Source organism: Salvelinus sp. IW2-2015, linkage group LG15 (assembly GCF_002910315.2).
Source record: "Salvelinus sp. IW2-2015 linkage group LG15, ASM291031v2, whole genome shotgun sequence".
Classification (NCBI taxonomy): domain Eukaryota; kingdom Metazoa; phylum Chordata; class Actinopteri; order Salmoniformes; family Salmonidae; genus Salvelinus; species Salvelinus sp. IW2-2015.
The window spans coordinates 66,715,175-66,733,643 of record NC_036855.1 but is presented as its reverse complement, the minus strand read 5'-3'; the positions used below and the strand labels follow the sequence as shown (position 1 = coordinate 66,733,643).

Sequence of the window (18,469 nt, the reverse complement as noted above, 5' to 3'; positions counted from 1 at the left end):
TGTGAAGGCTATGTCAGATGAAAGAAAACACTGTTGAATTGAAACATGTTTTGAAAGTGTAGCTTCATCACTGAGGCAACACTTTTACAGGATGAATGATAAGACAAGTTGGAGCAGTGTTGGGAAATTCATTCTGAGCACTTCTAGTGTAAACACAGACTACTCCTAGCTGGAGTCTATTACATCTTAGAACTGTTGCTGCTGCCATGGCATTATTGATGCCTGCCTGGTCTAGAAAACACAAATACAAAAGATGTTATCATTTTTTTAAGTAAAACATGGTTTTAAGTGTCTGTTTTCATGACAATTACATTTCCACATTCCAATTATACAAATGTTCAAATTCTGCAAATTAGCATTTTAATTGTTAAGAGCCAATGGAGAAAAATATTTTATTTTTACACAACATTTGTAAGCGTCCTCTTATGTTATTAATCCTAAAGACATGTCCTCCTGGACAATGTAGAACAAGGCTTCCCTGGAATGTTTCCACGCTGGATTCAGGTTCCAAGGCGTCCATACAGGCAGGATAAATGTTTAGAGGGGATATTTGGAGCAGCTTTTAGCCTTTCACATGGTAATGTAAGCACTGGCGGCAGAAGAAAGCTGTCCTGACCCGGGGGGCACGCCGTGACACAAGCCCCCTGATTCACCGCCCCCAGCCCGGAGCTTTGTTTATGTGTGTGCACAAGAAATAATGCAGAGCATAAAACAGGAGAACTTTGAAGGGGACCCACTACCCTGGATGATAAATGTTGCCTGCTCTAAGGGTATAAATAATCCATCCAATAGCACAAAAGTCATTTCAGGAGTGACTTATACATCGTCATTTGTACAATAACATTGGGGCATGTTTCCTCTCTCTACTGGGAACCTATCAGACTAGGGGTTGAATCATCCTCCTGGCGTTCTACACTTCTAACTTCTGAAGACGACAGTTTGTGTAGTGAGAAATACTGTTTTTATTTTGATGGTTTTTTTGCGATATTTAAAATAAAATGCTTAATTTGCTACCATTTTTATTAACTCCATTAGGCTACTTAATTCAGTTATTGCTAGTTGATTATTTATTATCATTATAGGTAAGCGAGTTACACCAGCAGGCATAGCTTTTATGTCTTTATGTTTCTGTTGGACAAACTGCTAGTTATTATTTTTAAGATGGTTGTAATGTAATGATCTCTCCAGCAGTATGAAAGTGTGGAGGATTCAAAAATCAGACGTTTGCTATAGCCTAGATGTTTAAAATAAACACTTATAGATGTATAAGGTGGTGATTAAATATATTTATCTTTAGTTAAAAAAATTCTAAAACATTTTAGTGTGTTTGTGCTTTGTTTCTTTCAAGTTCCACTGCTGACAAACACAGTTAACCAGATATGGATATTTAAATCTGTTTATAAGATCTTGTTGTTCTTGGTTTCCCTGTTCACTGCCTTGCGAAATCTGTTCACTTCCTACCCCAGTATACATCAATGCACAGACTGTCGTCTCATTGTCTGAACAGAGACAGTTTTAGGAGGCAGCGGAATTTACACAGCCTTAGTTTGCTCTCATCTCACTATCTGTCAGTAGGTGGTAGGAGCTGTTAAGTGAAGTTCTTACATCAGTCACTTCCTCACAAGGGCTCTCTCTCTTGGTCTCTCTTCTCACCCCCCCCCCCCCTCTCTCTCACTGATCTCTCTCTCCCTCCTGTCTCTCTCTCTGCATGGTCTCTCTCTCTTTCGTCTCTCTCTCTTGGTCTCTCTCTTTCGCTCTCTCTCTTTCTCCTGGTTCTTTCTCTTCTCTTGGTCTCTCTCTCTTCTTTCTTCATCTCTCTGATACAGCCTCAGCTCTTATCAGTAAACTTGACCGTGCCCACTTCCAGACTTCCAGCTAACGCAAATGTTTGCAGAGAAGATGGGAGATCTGTTTGATGTGTGTTTTGGGGGGTTGAGATGAGACTAGATTTGTGGACGGTACACACACACACATGCATGCACGCACACACACACATCAAGTTCACAGTAAAGGATGCCAAGGTGTATAGACTAGCAAGGTAACAGGAACTGTAGCAATGTGTGTGTACTGATATCTCTTTCCCTCTCTCACTCACTGAGTGCTTATGTAAGGAGAGAGTACAGTGTATACCAGCTAAGTCCCCTGAGTAATTAGTGTTGTGTTCTCCATTAGGTACCCTGATCTCTGTAGCAAGAACATTTGTGACGTACCACCTGGATTTAGTCTTATGTAGCTAAATGTGAAATTGTGTTTTTTTTGTACATTGGATAAGAGTGGAGACTCAGAGATACAAAACTGTTTATCATACACTACAGTTGAGGAACAATGGGAAAGTAATTCTGCTTTGAAAGTTGATCAACTTGTAAACTCACTTTTTAGAAAATTGCCTTTGAATGTTTTGGTATCTAGTGAAGAGCTCTGTCTACACCCATTCAGCATCGTTCACAACCTTTAGCTTTAGCCCCACCCATCTCGTTTCGCTCTCGGAGTGCACACTTGACGCTCTGGCCGATGATTTGTTTACCTCTGTATAACATGAAAACAGCCTAACTAGCTCTGCTGGCAACAATTTCATTACAATTTTTTGCAGACGTTTACTGACACCGGCCGTATTCAACGGGTGTTGTACACACGTCACGTAACATTAGCTAACGAGCCAGCCAGCTAACGTTAGCTAGTTAAACAACAATGAACAACATTAGACTAACTAGAAAAGCAAACAGCTCTGGGAAACAAATAATAACGTCCGTTAGGGAGCCAGCCAGCTAACATTAGCTAGCTAGCTAACAGTACACTTTAGAAGTGTACTGTTAAGAGATATAACTAGCTAGCTAGGTAAACAATGAACCTAGCTAGGTAAACAACGTTTAAGATCACACATGTCACGTAACGTTAGATAAAAAGCCAGCCAGCTATCTTTAGCTAGTTAAACAACAATGAACAAAGTGGCAAAAAATGCCACAGTGCTGGGACCTAACCAACCAGCTAGCTAACATTTGGCTCTAACTAGAAAAGCAAACGGCTCTGGGAAACAAATAATAACACCAGCTAGGGAGTCAGCCAGCTAACATTAGCTAGCTAGCTAACAGTACACTTTAGCTTGAAATTAAACCACTTTCTGTCAAAATTACAAACGTGTAATATCTGAAAATGTAGCTAACGCTAGACTATTTTACCTGTATACATCAACATGCATCATGGACGCATCTCCCTGTCAGGAATGCCATACCACGGTTGCCCTTAATTTGAAGATGTAATCCAGAGATAGGTGTTTGTTCCATCTCTTTAACTATCATACTCTAATTCCACTGATTTCAAAACTTAATCTTCCAGAAAATGGAGAGCAACACTTATGCAGCTCCACCACACAATACATTTTTTTTTAAAGCCGTGTTCGACCTCAAATAGACAGACGCTTTCAACATGGCAGACCAATCCAAACTCCTCTCTCGGCATGTCCAGCCCACTCATTATCTCAGCCAATCATGGCTAGTGGGAAGGTTGCTACTTTTTCTGTGGCTTAACCAACAAGGCTCCTAATTTAACAATTTTATTCGTATTTACAGATGGCATACAAGTTTGTTATTAAGGTGCATGAAAGTTCACATGTTCAAGAAAGCATTTCAGACAAAAAACACATTTTGATTAACAAATATGTTTTATGTTCAAACAGCTCTCCTGTGAAGTCGTGACTTGCGACATATGCCTAGTTTCCTGAATCGGGTCACATTTAGGTAGTTCTGAGGTACCTGAGTTAATGTTTAGGTAGGCCTATTTCACATTTTAACTTGTCATCTGTTTTTCTCTCCTTTAATTGTTTATGTCCTGCTCCTCCGTACCGTCTGTTCTTTTTCACTTTCTTTGCTTTTCCATTCACTTGTAAAGCTGATCCAAATGTACATCTTCAGTGTGACGTCCTTAACCTCACGGTTCACAGTCATTGTAACGTTACAGATTTAAAAACCAACTGCCCGACTAAAGGCCCACTGTTGACCGTCTTGAACTACCTAGTCTTGGGCTGTGTTTGTGTTTCACAAAGTTAAGTTTACGTACCCTTTGTTTTACCAGAATAACTTCTTTAAGACTTATGTAATGGGATGCCGTAAAAGCGCAGCAGCCCTGTCTGAGAGAAACACCCACCAGTTGTACTTCAGAAAGGGCAGATCTGTCAGGGCTAGGTCGCTTTTTACGGTGTCTCCCTGTAATTGAGGGCTGATTCATCGGTTCGAACGCTTGTCATTACTTTTATTACCTTGAGGGTCTGGGTCTGGGTAGCTAGATACCTCTGTGAATGAGGTATCTAACTAGTTCAGTGCCAAAGGCCTGTGAGTGAGGAGGAACAATGAGAGCAAAGTCATTTTTCTCCCCCGGCTGTATAGTTACTGGACTAGGGGGAAGCAGCTTTGAAAGGGCCACAGTTTTTGACACAACCCACTGGCCCTGGCACTGGCTGGCGAGTCTTGTTTTATGTCTTCTCTGCAGGGCACACACACGCACACGCTTACATACACAAACACACACACACACTTACATACACACACACACACTTACATACACAAACACACACACACACACACTTACATACACAAACACACACACACACACACAGTTGAAGAAGGACAATTTGTTTGGCTGTTTGATGCTCCTCTAGACACAGGCTGGTAGAGGATTATATGTGATGGCTCAGTGATTAGTGGTAGTGGTGGTACGGCTACAGTAGTGTGCATTTGGTTCCAGGCTCTTGCTTTAACACAGACATCAGTTGTCCTAAAGTCCCGCTAACTTCTGAATGCTTACATTATGAGGCTGTCTGCCTGCATGCGGTCCCATGGTCCCTCAGGGAAGATGGTTGTTCGGTATTGCTTTATGGATTATTACGTTACAGGTATATGTCCTGCTMAAAGATTCATTTCCCCYGGATTTCATTTTGGATTTATGAAACGCCTCTGTTGCCAGGTTCTCTTTAAGCATCTTGGCAGAGAAGATAATCATTGATTCACTGTGAAGCTTCGCGGTGCTCTCTCAAAAACAACCAAACGCTACTGTGAGGATAGCCAGATCACACATGCAGAGAGAGAGAGAGAGGAAGAGGAGAGATCGAGGAGGAATAGGAGAGGAGAACGAGAGAGGAGAGAGAGAGGATACAAGACAACAAGAGATCCCAGAGCGGGAAGAGCGACTGACACACGAGAGAAGAACTGCACCACCACCTAGATCCCACTAATCTTACGTCCGACGACGAGTAGACAGACGCGCCAACCAGACGGGACCCTGAGTCACCCACAGTCAGAGACGACGAGACTAGACACCTTCATAGAGACGAAGAAGCTACGCTGAGAGAGAAGAAGAGAGGAGATGACGAGAGGAGGACGGATGAGAGCATGAAGACGGAGCAGACTGGAGAGGAGACGAGAGAGAGAAGAGGAGAGATTGATGAGAGAGAGGAGATGAGAGACCGATGATAGCGGACCGGACGAGACGAGCGCGCGGCGAGATCAGCGACAGGGAATGAGAGGAAAGAATCGCACGGAGAGAGGAGAGCTGAGACGGGAGATCGCACCGAGAGATGACGTACAGGAGAGAAAGATGACCTGAGACTCAGCGAGAGCTGCAGAGAGGAGAGCAGAGAGTCGAGACGAGACGAGAGGCGAGGACGAAGAAGGAGAGACGGCGAGAGAGAGGGAGAGAAAAAGTCCACGCCCAGGTCGTCATCATAGACAGGACGACGACATTCGTGCAGAGATAAACCCGCAATGCCAAGACAACCGCTAGATGACAGGGAGAGAGAGCGAGCGAGGACGAGAGCAGAGGGAGCCGGTAGAGCGCCCGAAACGCCGACTGAGAGGGGGGGAAGCAGCAAGGGGACGGGCGGAGTAGATGGAGAGACAGAGGCAGGAGAGAGAAGAGGAAGAGAAGCCAGAGAGAGAGACGAGACAGAGAGAGAGAGAGGAGAGAGAAGAAGGAGGAGAGGAGAGAGGGAGGAGAGAGAAAGAGAGAGAGAGAGAGAGAGAGAGAGAGAGAGAGAGAGAGAGAGAGACGAGAGAGAGAGAGAAGAGAGAGAGAGAGAGAGAGAGAGAGAGAGAGAGAGAGAGAGGAGAGAGAGAGAGAGAGAGAGAATATGAGAGTTGACATTTCCATAGTTCCATTCATAATTTTTAGAAGCAGATCTTTTATTCTGTTAGTTAGTGCTATCAGAACTGGAATTTTCATATGACAGAAAAAATAATAACTTGATCAAAATAATAATCAAAATAATTTCATAATTAAATTCAAAATGAATGGYTAAGATACATACCATGTGAAAATACATARATTATGTGAAAACTGTGGTACAAATACCTTCATAGCTCTCTGACTTGATGATGTGAACTTCAACTTCAAGTGACATGACGTGAACTTCCCATCTATTTGTTCTAGCTTTGCCTTCAACATTTGTCTCAATTCCACCGTTGCGTGCATTCATCCTTATGAGAGAGAGATAGAGATCAGTGGTGTTGTTTTAAACCTCTTCCAAAGCATCTTAAGATAGCTCTTCATTTGATACTGCACTGTTTGGAGAGAGCCTTTGAACGCTGCTGTAGAACCTAGTCCAGAAGGGCTTCACCTTTCAGATGATAAAACAGTGAATTATTGGTTTGTTTATCACGCTCTTAAACCCTAAAGTGCATTATTAAACAGAGAACGCATTAAAAGGGGTATTGTTAAAAGTATTTTAAAAATCTTGTAAATCCCTGTAATTTATGTCGTCATGGTCAAGAACCTTCACCCTGGSCTTCTGGTTCCAATTTAGGCCTTGCTGTCTGGGTCTGGGTTAGTCTGTACCTGGGACTAGGATGCTGCAGTCACTACACTTTGGAAGCTAGAGAAACACACCGGAGGTCATGTCAGTAAATTGTAGCTGYGAAAAAGTAATAGTGTAGTGCCTTTTTTCCAGACACAATTTACTGATCTGACCTCCAKAGAGTTTCTCTATCTACCTTCCTTCCATACTGACCACCGCCTGCCCTGGCCCCGCCCCCAGCCTCTAGGGAGAGACAWTAACGGTTCAGACCAGCAGACTAWCTGCGTCCCAAATTGKGCCCTATTGCCTGTTTAGTMRACTAAGTTTGGCCAGGGTCTATGGGGCTCTATTCAGAAGTAGTYCACTATATAGGGTGTAGGGTGCCATTGGGACGCAAACCCAGAAGAGTCACCAGACCCCTTGGCTTCTTCTGCCTTGTGTGTTGATCCTTTCCTCCTCTTCTCCTCCTCTCATCCTCCTTCTCCTCCTCCTCCTTCTCCTCCTTCTTCCTCCCCTCCTTAATCAAACAATCTGGGGAGTGATTGGATTTTAATATTGCTMGGCCCAGTCATAATGGTGTGATGGACGGATGGAGGGGATGGTCGGCAGGGCCCTGGTGGATTGGAGCAACATGTCAGCTGCTCAACCCCACCCAGGGTTGGTTCCATTAATGGTATTGCTTAATTTCTTAAAGTGYCYGTAACARCGTGGGAGCTGGGTCYCCGTGGTTGGTAGAGCCAMACCCTGCAGACTCTGCTCTGCCCAGCTGTCTTGTCCTGGACTGGGCTATTACTGTAACAATSGAGGCAGGCCATCSCACGAATWCAAGGTGWTMAATTCAGCAATACTATTTCAGTCAGTGGTTTTGAGATATGAGTCAGAGTTGGATTCATTTGATACCATTTAAAAACCTCTCCTGAACTGACATGAAATTGACCCCAACRCTGACATGAATAGGCGTACCAGAGCGTCTAACCTATCATTTTCTTTGATGCTTATCTTTGATGCAGTTGTTTTTTCCCTTCACTAAGTGACTCTTCCTCAATGCCTCATTGTCTCACAGCATGACAGGTAAATAAATATATGATGTATTTCACAACTAACTGCCTAATAACAGTTTGGTTCAGTGGAAAGGGATGTAGTATAGCTAACCCTTCKCTGTGTTTTATAGGGAATAATTGTTGAGTGGGTGGCTTTGACCTTTATTTCTCCTCTTAATGGGCGTTTGTGTGTTTTGTTTTTGCGCTAGATTTATGGTGGGTGGGGCTGGGTGATTTACGACGCTCTGACACTGTCGGCAGTGGGACCAGAGTGACTGACTGTACTCTGTGTGTGTTCCAGGTGATCCCATGCAGTCTGGCCACCAGCCCGGTGAGCTGTACACACATATGCACGGATGCACATACATGCACATAAACACACACACACACACACACACACACATATAAATGAATACATGCATACAGAAACACAGACAGACAGACAGACCGACAGACACGCACACACACAATATCTCTGTTGCCTCCCCTGTGCTCTGGTGACCTGATATAGGAGTTCAACCCTGTTCAGTTCTCTTATCTGTGCTTTCTGTAACAGCCCCCCACACAAACCAGGTCATCTATAGTAGGATATAACACACACACACACACACATATGAGGTCATCTACAGTAGGATATCTGACCATTCCTGGAGCTATACATACTGTCAATTGAATATAGAGTTCAGAATATATAAATATTTCTAATGATATAGCCTATATAACTGCTGAGTGAGAAGAGAATGTGTTGGCTAGTGTGTTTTTATGTTTTTCTCATACCACACCAACTAAATATTAAAACAAGAGCTACGGAATACTTACTGTGTTATTATGCCATTGACAAGTATCCCCGTATGGCCCAGGCCTTCTCTTCCTTCTTCTCCTCCTTCTTCTTCTCCTCCTTCTCATCCTCCTTCTCCTTCTCCTCCTTCTTCGCTTCCTCCTCCTCCTCCTCGTCCTCCTCCTCCTCCTCCTCCTTCTTCTCCATGCTTTTAAGGTTGACAATATCTGAATATTTACTTCATGGTGTCACTTTCCCATAAAAGCAGCATCCATTCCGCCAGATCGATAGAACACAAGTACCCAGTATTACATTGGGATGTTGACACACACACACAGTGCTCTTTCATTATCTGTGTAACCTAAGATGATTAAATTCTTGTCACTAGAAGTTAAATTGGCCATTACCCATCTAAGATGAATTGGTCCTTAAATGTCCTATTTAAGAGACCTGACAGGAAGTGCATGGGGGGAGGAAAAAGTGCAAATACTCASTGCTGTTCATAATTTATTTGTTGACAGATGGAGTCAAAATAACATTTAGCTGTGGACATGTGTATTGGAAAATACCGAAAGTCAAAAAGGAGGATCCTTCAAAAAATAKGTACAGTATTTTGACAAACCCATTGTAAGCAGGAACAATAATATTATCTACTGTATGTGATGTAGCTAGTGATAGTGAAAATTCCTCTGTAAAGGGGACACATTACTTGCGTAAACTCCTCCAAGCATTTTCGTAGTTGAATGGATGGATCACATCTGCATGGATCACATCAGTGGTAACTGCCATTGCTCATCATTTAACCTGACTTTAACCCTTAGCTTTCATTGTTATTCCTCAGTATACAATGTTGCATGCTACTCTCTCCTCCCAGCCCCCTTATTTGTCTCTTTAAAATTAAAATTGTCTCTATATTAAATCAAGCTGTCAGAGTGATTCCCTTGAGATGTTGGACTTGCAGCTTTTCCTTCCAGGTCAGTATMGCGGCCTCTCTTCCACACTCATGCCTTGGCATTCATCTTTTAACTGCAAATGTGTATAGGCTACTATTCAATTAAACCTTAAACCTTAAATGTATCTGTCATTCTTTTTTATACAACAGTTATTATGGTTTTATGACAGCCCAAAATATGCATTATTAGTTTGTATTTGGCTCTTTTATTATGATAAGCTAAACCAATATAATTATATTTGGAGCTAATTTGGTATTACACTAATTAGCGGAAGAATGATGCCAACCACACACCCCTTCTCTGTGTGMAACATTGGTGAGTCSGGTCTGGGCCACTGTAACCGGCCGCGCTATACAGTACTGCTCCATTCACTGCGCACGGCCACGGATGGGACTGGGACAACACGCTGGAATCTATCCGAACAGGACCTGCTATTCGATTTCACAAGTCCAACCAATTAGAGTGTTGCATCACACCTTGACTTATGTKAATTGTTTGGTGTATTCAATCATTCATGATGTGGTACAATGCCCTTCAGAAGAGTCCAGTTGCACTGAGTGACCAGGTAGCAACTAAATGCCCTCTGTTATTTTTAGACCGAGTCAGATGGCAGGCAAGCAGTCCTTATTTTCTCAAACACATTAATGTGAGGAATCAATAAAATTTTAATTATATATATTATGCAAGTGTCCGCTGAACTAAAGACGCAATCACAGATGCAAATGCAAAGGTAGGCTATATGACTGAATAAATGGATTGAAATCATTCAAGTAATTCTTTACTCCTCTAAAACATAACTATTCATTTTTCAGAATGGGATCAATTCATTGGTTGACAGGACTAGCTCAGAAACGGGTTGTCATTCGGTTAGACCATATATTATTGTAATGTTGAAATTCTGGAGTGTCTCTCTAGTTAGCATTAATACATGTCATTTATTTCCTGAGCTATCTCAGTGTGTGTGTGTGTGTGTGTGTGTGTGTGTGTGTGTGCGCGCGCGCGCGCGCTCAGAACGCTCCCGGGAACGGGTGTTAATAGTGTTTGTTGTGGTTCTGGTTTAACGCAATGGATAGACACGCCCATTAAAAAAGCTGATAAAAGATCAACAACAGATACTACATAGATGTTGCACTATCTTAAGTTTTTCGAACGTTCCAAACTTTTGTCATGAACTTTGCGTGCATGACTTTTCTTGAATGTTCTGTTTACACTGGCCAGTCGTTTTCATGGAATTTCGTAAATCATGATTTTATATTTTCTTTTGCAATTAGTATTGCCAATAGTGATTAAATCATACAGGCCTTAACTGGCACGGTTATCAGCAAGCTCAAATGGAAACGTAATAAAATAAATGTAAATATGCAGTTGTCTTCTCCAGGCTGCCCTGTGAAAAGCATCAATTAAAGCGAATTCAGGTTGATGTTATAGGATTATGTGATGGCTGTCGTGTGGTATTTTATTAAAAGTCTAATAAAAAATGATTTCATATTATTAAGTATTTTTATATTTTTATGTMGTAAGATATCAATAGATATGAGAAGTATAGGTTAAAATCCATCTGAAATTCAACCAATTCGACAGGATATCATGCACTCTTTTTGCTACGGCCTACTCTGATATTCCTGCAATGAAATAGGTCAGATTGACTAAGGTTTGATAAAGTTCACATGTTAATTTGACCCATGATCTCGCTTAGATTTTTCGATTGTGTTTGAAATAGCCTACCAATTCCATCAAAATGACCATAGGCCTATCCGTTTCCCACACTAGTTTGCCTACTCTTAATTCACACTCGAAATGAAATATTCCAGGCATTTTGAGTATATAGGGTTGAAATGTGTTTTACTTTAAAGTGAAGAATACAACTTTGTAAATGTTATGAATCTACAGTATAATAAATGTGTATCTAGGACATTTGTCTCTTGAAACGTTCCTCTCCAGGCTAGTTGCACCAATATTGTTATTCCTCTGTCAGTAACTTCTGGTTATCTCCGGTTATCTCTAACAGGCAGCATTGTTTCCTGCAACGTCTCTAAAACAGCTCAATTACACATCTATTATCTACCCATTGTCATCCAACTTCCGATTTAGATATAGGTTTTTGTTTAGTGTTTTGTGTTGTTTTGATTTCATTAGGAATGCAAATGTTTATGTATGTATGTATGTATGTATGTATGTATGTATGTATGTATGTATGTATGTATGTATGTATGTATGTATGTAGGTAGGTAGGTAGGTAGGTAGGTAGGTAGGTAGGTAGGTAGGTAGGTAGGTAGGTAGGTAGGTAGGTAGGTAGGTAGGTAGGTAGGTAGGTAAGTGTGTCCATATACAAGTATGATAATTTTATTACAGTGTATAAGCCCATGTGGGCTGGGAATCATGAAGATGCATGACACTATAATGAAATCGATCAATCAATAAATCGTAGGCCTAGCCAATAGTTGAGTTGAATTAGGATAATGATGTTTAATACAAATTAAATTAAATCTACAAGATATAGAGTTCCATTCATGAGTCTATTTTGATCCTGTGAAATTATGGTCAGACATTAAAATAATAAGTTAGACCCACTTTTAAACTGAATTTATAGCCAACTACAAATGGGATAATTAATAATAGGCTATACATTTCGTCTTAGTCTACTGTATTTTTTTTGTTAATTGTTCCTATTATCTCAAATTATTTGATGAGTGCTAACTAATTGTGTCCAGGTAGCCTAGTCTTTACGTAGCCCGGTTAAAAACACACAAAGGTACTTGGTCTGAGATGTCATTACTGAGACGTCTGACCCGTGCGTAATAACGCAATTGACTGAGTGGAATGAAAATAAACTGCGGCCAGATTAGGGTGGGTTTACGAGCTGGTCTCTCCCRTAAACTAGCTCTTTCCAAAGAGAGAAGTGGGTTTGTTGTGGCTTCATTCAATGTATCGTTTGCAGGTGATGCCAGGCGCAGATAAGAAGCCGCCGATCCTTGTTGGCTGTCTAGACTTGTGACTTAACCAGTGAAACTGGATTGATCAGAACAAAAATTCGCCCCTAGAAAGTAAATGACCAGAAGCCAATCCACCTTAATTCCAATCTCCCAGCCTCAGAAAAACTGTTATGATAAGCATTATGTAGCCTGCGCTAACCCTCAAATTGAGGGTGTCTTATTTACTTAAAAAAATATATTATTGTTCATTCCACATGCAAGTTTTAAGCTCCAATGTTTTTTAAAGTTAAAATGATTAAATAGCCTGCGTAATAAAACCAACATAATAACATGATAATAAGGATTTCCCCCAAATCAATAGGCCTATCAGATTAGCCTGATAATAGTCATAACATTCAACATTTATATGTAAATGCATTCATCAATGAAAAGTATTCGATCATTGACGTGTTAATCCATAATTTTGTATCGCAATTAAATAGGCCTACTTTTCGCAGTGGTTTAAAACCAAATGCAGAGATAAATAGGGAACTAAAACTTATTCACCTTGTTAGCACAATTATTATTTTGATAAATTCAGAAATATATTGGTGTTTGATTTGTTGTATATAGGCCTACACCTCTGTGGTTTAGAAACTCGGGGAACTGGGGGCCTATAAGGTTTGCGTGAAGCATACTCGTTTTGGGAATACCTTTGGTTGAAGGTTTTGAGCTCAAATAACCACTGGTCAACTTGATTAACTGCATGTCACAGGCTGAGTGAGGGAACGGGGGTGTAAGCCTATCTTGGGAAATTCTACAAGAGTTTATGCAAAGACTGTGTACCTTAGACATTATAAAGATTTAACAGTTTTATTTTTGATCAGTTATTACTTCCTTTATGAATCGTTGTCCTGACAATAAATAACAATAACTTACTTTTGTTCGAGAGGCTCAAACAACCTTCCCTCTTCCTTTTAAGATCAAATATTTAACAACAATAATCTGTTTTATATAATCTTCGGAAATCATGCTCCTTTTTAAGACAAACACACGAGTCTATGGACTTGATAACGAAATAAATGTATCAAAAATCACATAAAGAAACCAAGACACGATATGTTCACAATGAATTGCAGAATGTCCATCTGGTTCGACATCAAATGGCTCCAATGTAATATGGAGGGAGGCTGTTTTGTAAATCCATCACGAGAATCTTCTATCTTCTTTCGGTTCATGCAACGAAGTTCGGTTTTTGTTTTGTCACTGATATCCTCAAAAATGCTGAACTGAGTCTTAAGAAGAAGGGCTTTCGTACGCSTTGCTTTATAGTGCCGTTAGGTAATTGTTCAAKATTMAGAATATGTCACTTTCRRCTCCATGTCCGAAACGACTCCTCTGTCTTTAGGARGCTGTGATGAGCTGYTCACATGCAGGGGACCGGGGACCGGGGCGGGAACATGCTAGGCCTGGGACCGAGGCTGGTGGCCCGGTCTCACGTCTCCACGGGACTGGGTACCATGCTGTTCGGGGTGTCGGGTAAGTGCGATGACAGAGAAGTCACGTCGCTGCCGGAGGAGTTTCCCAATGAACCCGATTCCGAGAAAGACACCTATAATGTGCAAAGACAGTGATGTCAAAATAAATCTGTTCTGGCTCTGTTTAGGCTACAAATTTTGCCACTTCTGACTTTGAAATTTGCCATTTAACGTTATTACTTATACATTTTAAATTGATGACATTAAAGTTAAGAAAAAAAATCAGAAATTGTCGTCATCTAAATTAATGTGTGTGTGTGTTTGTTTGCGCGCGTGCGTGCGTGCGTGCGTTCGTGTGTGTGTGTGAGAGAGAGTTTGAACGTGTGTTCGTGCGTAATTACGCGTACCCACATGTGCACACACATTAGCATGTATGTATAGAATGTCTCCTCTCTCTTACCAGTTGTTGAAAGGCCGGCTGGTCCAGATCACTCTGCAGGGCGAACTCGCTGAGGGCCTTCCAGGGCGGCTGGTAGGTCTGCACCTCCACCGAGTTACCCTGCCCCGTGTTGTCGTGCCTCATAGGGCTTCTGGCAACCAGAGGCGTACCTGTGAGCCCCTGTAGACTCTAATACGAGATTAGATAGGAAATCCAAATTAAATCTACACTTTGGTAGAGGAAGAAAARKATCAAATTCCCAGATAAGAATGTCAGGATTTTGTTCTGTAGTCTTTGCTTTCCAATACAGGTCATGCACAATTGAATTCTTGATTAATTATTTATTGGCAGGTTGAATACAGAAAAACAATAATGAAAGAACAGCTAGTGGAAATGACCGGCCTCGGACCAAGGGTTATTCAAGTGTGGCACTGGTCAAATCATTCCAGAGAAACGAATTATTTGCCTTTAATTAAGAGGTAACCATTTGGCCTCAAGTACTTCTTTGCTGACCAACCTGGACTCAAGGTTAGACGTAAGATAGTAAACGAAAATATCGGAGACTTATATTAGTATGATATGTACGTTTGGTATGGTAATAATTTGTGGATGTCTATCATCCATTTCGTATGAAATGTTACGAATTACAATTCGTATGATATGTTACTAATTGCAATTCTTATATCCCGGATTTTCGTTTACTATGTTATGTTTAGTCTATGAGACCAGCCTGTGCTGACATACCTCAACTATCGCAAAAATGTAAGGATTCAACGATGAACCAAACATAAAGAAAAAGTAATAGGCTAATAGAAGTATAAAAAATGTTTCCGAGATTAACTTACGAAGATGCTTACAGTCTTATCACTGTGTTGCTGCTGCTGAAGTTGCTTCATGAGAATAGATCTCTTTTTGTCTTTGCATCTTTTATTCTGGAACCAAACTCGAATAACCCTTGGGCTGAGGCCGGTCATTTCCACCAGTTGTTCCTTCATTAGCGCATCTGGCCGCGGATTGGCGTTGTAGCAGGTCCGTAACGTGTGGAGCTGCTTCTCGTTCAAAACGGTTCGCACTCGTGTTGTCTTCTCTGACTGCTTGTGGACGTGGTTTCGGTGTGGTGCCCGTACTGTCACCGGCTCTGCTGAAGAGAGGCGGAATTATATTTAATAAAAAAGGAAATTAACTAAAGTTTGACTTATATTGTTATTAGTGTTATTGTTATTATTGTTATTATTCATTATTATTGTTATTATTCATTATTATTCTAGGCTATGCAAATGTTTTTTTTCCTGGAGCATGTTCCTTGCCATAGGTTATATAGACCATTAGTTACTCTTATTCATTTAAAATATAACTTATTCAACTCTTGCCATGCGTTATAATATATGGAGTACGTGTGGATGGAGAGACTTTTATCGTATATATATAAACGATAACAGTCTCTCCATCCACACGTACTCCATTTGATCTTGGTATTCCCCCCTAAAAATACATCGCCCATATTGAGCAACAATTATGTCTAGGCCCCAATGACAATGTAATTCTAAAAGCATGTAAGCTTTATTGCATTATAGTTCAATAGGCTACAGATTCCCATCCACGCACTATGACGCACTCCTTGTTTATGTCATGCATTAAGTTTCTGTTAAATTAAAAAGGAATAGTCAATTAGTCAACAGCAACTGTGTGTAGGCCTACTCGTTAACATTTCTATCTACTACAATTCTTTAATTTGCACATTAAGAGATGATCTGTAAAATCGTATTTATTGTTATCCAGATGATCCTGATAGGCCTAACGTCAAGGAGTAGTGATTAGCCTAATCTTTGAAGTTATTATAGCCTACTGTATTTGTATTATTGGGGCAACACTATTAAATAGTCATGTAAATATCAAATATCAAAATCCTTAAAAAATCCAACTTGACTTATGTTCAAAATCTATCAATTTTAAAAGCTTGGTATAAAAATGAAATCATATCTCAGTGATTTTCCATGGAAAAGTTTAAAGGTCAGTCTGATTTTGGTCGCCTATTGCCTAATATAGCCTAGTTATTGACATCTTAATGACTCAAAGCTTGCATCTGATTTTTTTTCTGGATCGTTATGGTCATAAAATTAGGCCTATCGATAATTCTAGGAAATATATTTAGAGACTATTATTATCAGGCAATTATTATGATCATCAATATAACAATGAATATCATCATTCTGATTAAGATGATTGCCTCCATATTCTTATTATTATTGTTGTTGTTGTTGTTCCTCTTATTATTATTACAGAAGTCAGTGGTGGTGTTGTTTTGTATGTGCAACTGACCTGCTAAGTGTAGTGATCTGTTGGAGTGGATATGTCCGGGGCTGATTGGGCTTCCGGCGGAGCTCCGCTCCATTAGTAAACTGTGGTCCGCCCGACACAGCAGCTCCTCGTCCCGGAGAGAGAACTCATCCCCCGGCAAGAGCTGCCTGCTACACACGGAACATCTGAAACACTCGATGTGGTACACGTTGTCCCGGGCTCGCATCACCAAATCACTGCTGCTGAATCCCAGGTTACATTTTGCACATTTTATTCCAAATAACCTGCAAGGAATAAATTTAAAAAAAATATATGGAATTAAACAACAACTTCTAACAGCCATTTGATTTGTTGTTACTACAGTTTTTATTCCAGGTTTTACATTACTAGGTCTACGTCGAACGTCAGAAACAAGGCTAAGATAAATATTACTGTGCATTGTTTAGCCAGGATCAAAGTATAAAAGCTAACTTGAACGAACTATTTTAATTGTAGAAAAGCTGATTAATTGTAGGTCAAATGGCCTTTTATGTGTTGAACTACAGATACATTTTGCATAGAATTACACAGACTGAGCACACTTTGTTTTATAAACCTTTCAAAACAAGGACATTTGTATTTTTAGGCCTAATAAGCCTCTGTGATTTAGGTACAAGTCTTGCATGTATATGGATATACTATATATTAGTTTGTAGGCTACCTCCTCATTCACACCAACGTTAAAATACGTTCAATCACTAACAGATTATTTCCAAAGAATTTCAATCCCTACCTTACATAATCTCTTTTGCAATATGTTTTTCCGTCCCGTACGAAGCAAGTGCATGTCTCATCCAGGTACTGGCTGCACTCTGCACACTTCAGGCAGGCTGCATGCCACTCCAGGTCCGGGGAAACTCTCAGAATGTACTGGTCATGTATCTGACTTCCACAGCCTACACACATCGCGAATCCGGACTTCTCTGCAGAGAGCACAGACATTGTAACCATTCTTTCCCATGTACACAGTTCTTGACACCTTAAATCACACTTTTTGAGAGCCACTGGCCTACATGTCACTTCTTCGTCTTAAATTGTTTTATACAGAGCGACATACTCCCAGTTTCTCACTGTATTACATTCCAATGACTAAGACCTGTTCTGAAATTATGCACAATCGTTTTGAAAGAAATCTAAGATAAAATGAACTATAAACAAGAAAAAGTACGCATTATGGATAACAAAACAATACCAATACGAATATATTAAATTTGCTTTATGCAAATAAATAATGAAATACGATGGCATTTGAATACGATAATAGAACATGTTTTAATTTCAGAGGCTACGATTTGTAGGGTAATCTACAACACTGTGAAAAGCGGATAAAAATACATGCAAAAAAAAATGCCACTTACTTTTGGAATGATCCCCCATATCACCCAAGAAAGAAGAGTTAAAAATAATATCCACCATACAGGAATGATGACGGAATTGCGATAAGATGCAGAAAATAAGTAAGAAGGAGAAGAAGAGGAGAAAGGAGGGAGGGAGGTGAGTGGCCTGTGCCTGGCTGTCTGATAACTTCAATTCGGACTGTGGGACGGCCCCGAGAAGAGGCGCTGCAGTGTCCCACACGCTCTCTGACGTCACGCGTAAAACTGGACATCCATTCGTCCCACATAACATATTCCCACTGTCATATCAAGTCTCGCTAGAGATTTTAAACAATTAAGTAGTTCAAAATGTTTATTTATTTTGAAACAGTTGGTTATTTGTTAGAATGCAATAGGTAATTCTAAGGTCATTTT

General features: G+C 40.5%; 1 protein-coding gene across 5 annotated transcripts; it reads right to left on the bottom strand.

Moving 5' to 3' along the window:
* Positions 1 to 9,093: 9,093 nt before the first annotated feature.
* On the bottom strand, positions 9,094 to 18,233 carry LOC111974786 (insulin gene enhancer protein ISL-3). Of its 5 annotated transcripts, none has more exons than XM_024002783.3 (6): positions 18,077 to 18,233; positions 17,452 to 17,641; positions 16,701 to 16,963; positions 15,227 to 15,522; positions 14,403 to 14,570; positions 9,094 to 14,076 (listed from the first exon to the last, which is right to left on the bottom strand). In XM_024002783.3, the coding sequence occupies exons 1-6, from the start codon at positions 18,132 to 18,134 to the stop codon at positions 13,960 to 13,962; spliced, it is 1,092 nt and encodes a 363-aa protein (XP_023858551.1). In that variant the 5' UTR covers positions 18,135 to 18,233; the 3' UTR covers positions 9,094 to 13,959. The 5 variants fall into 5 exon arrangements, with proteins under 5 accessions (XP_023858551.1, XP_023858554.1, XP_023858553.1 ...); XM_024002786.3 differs by having other exon boundaries at positions 15,239 to 15,519; XM_024002785.3 differs by having other exon boundaries at positions 15,239 to 15,522; positions 18,077 to 18,231.
* Between the last annotated feature and the right edge of the window lie 236 nt (positions 18,234 to 18,469).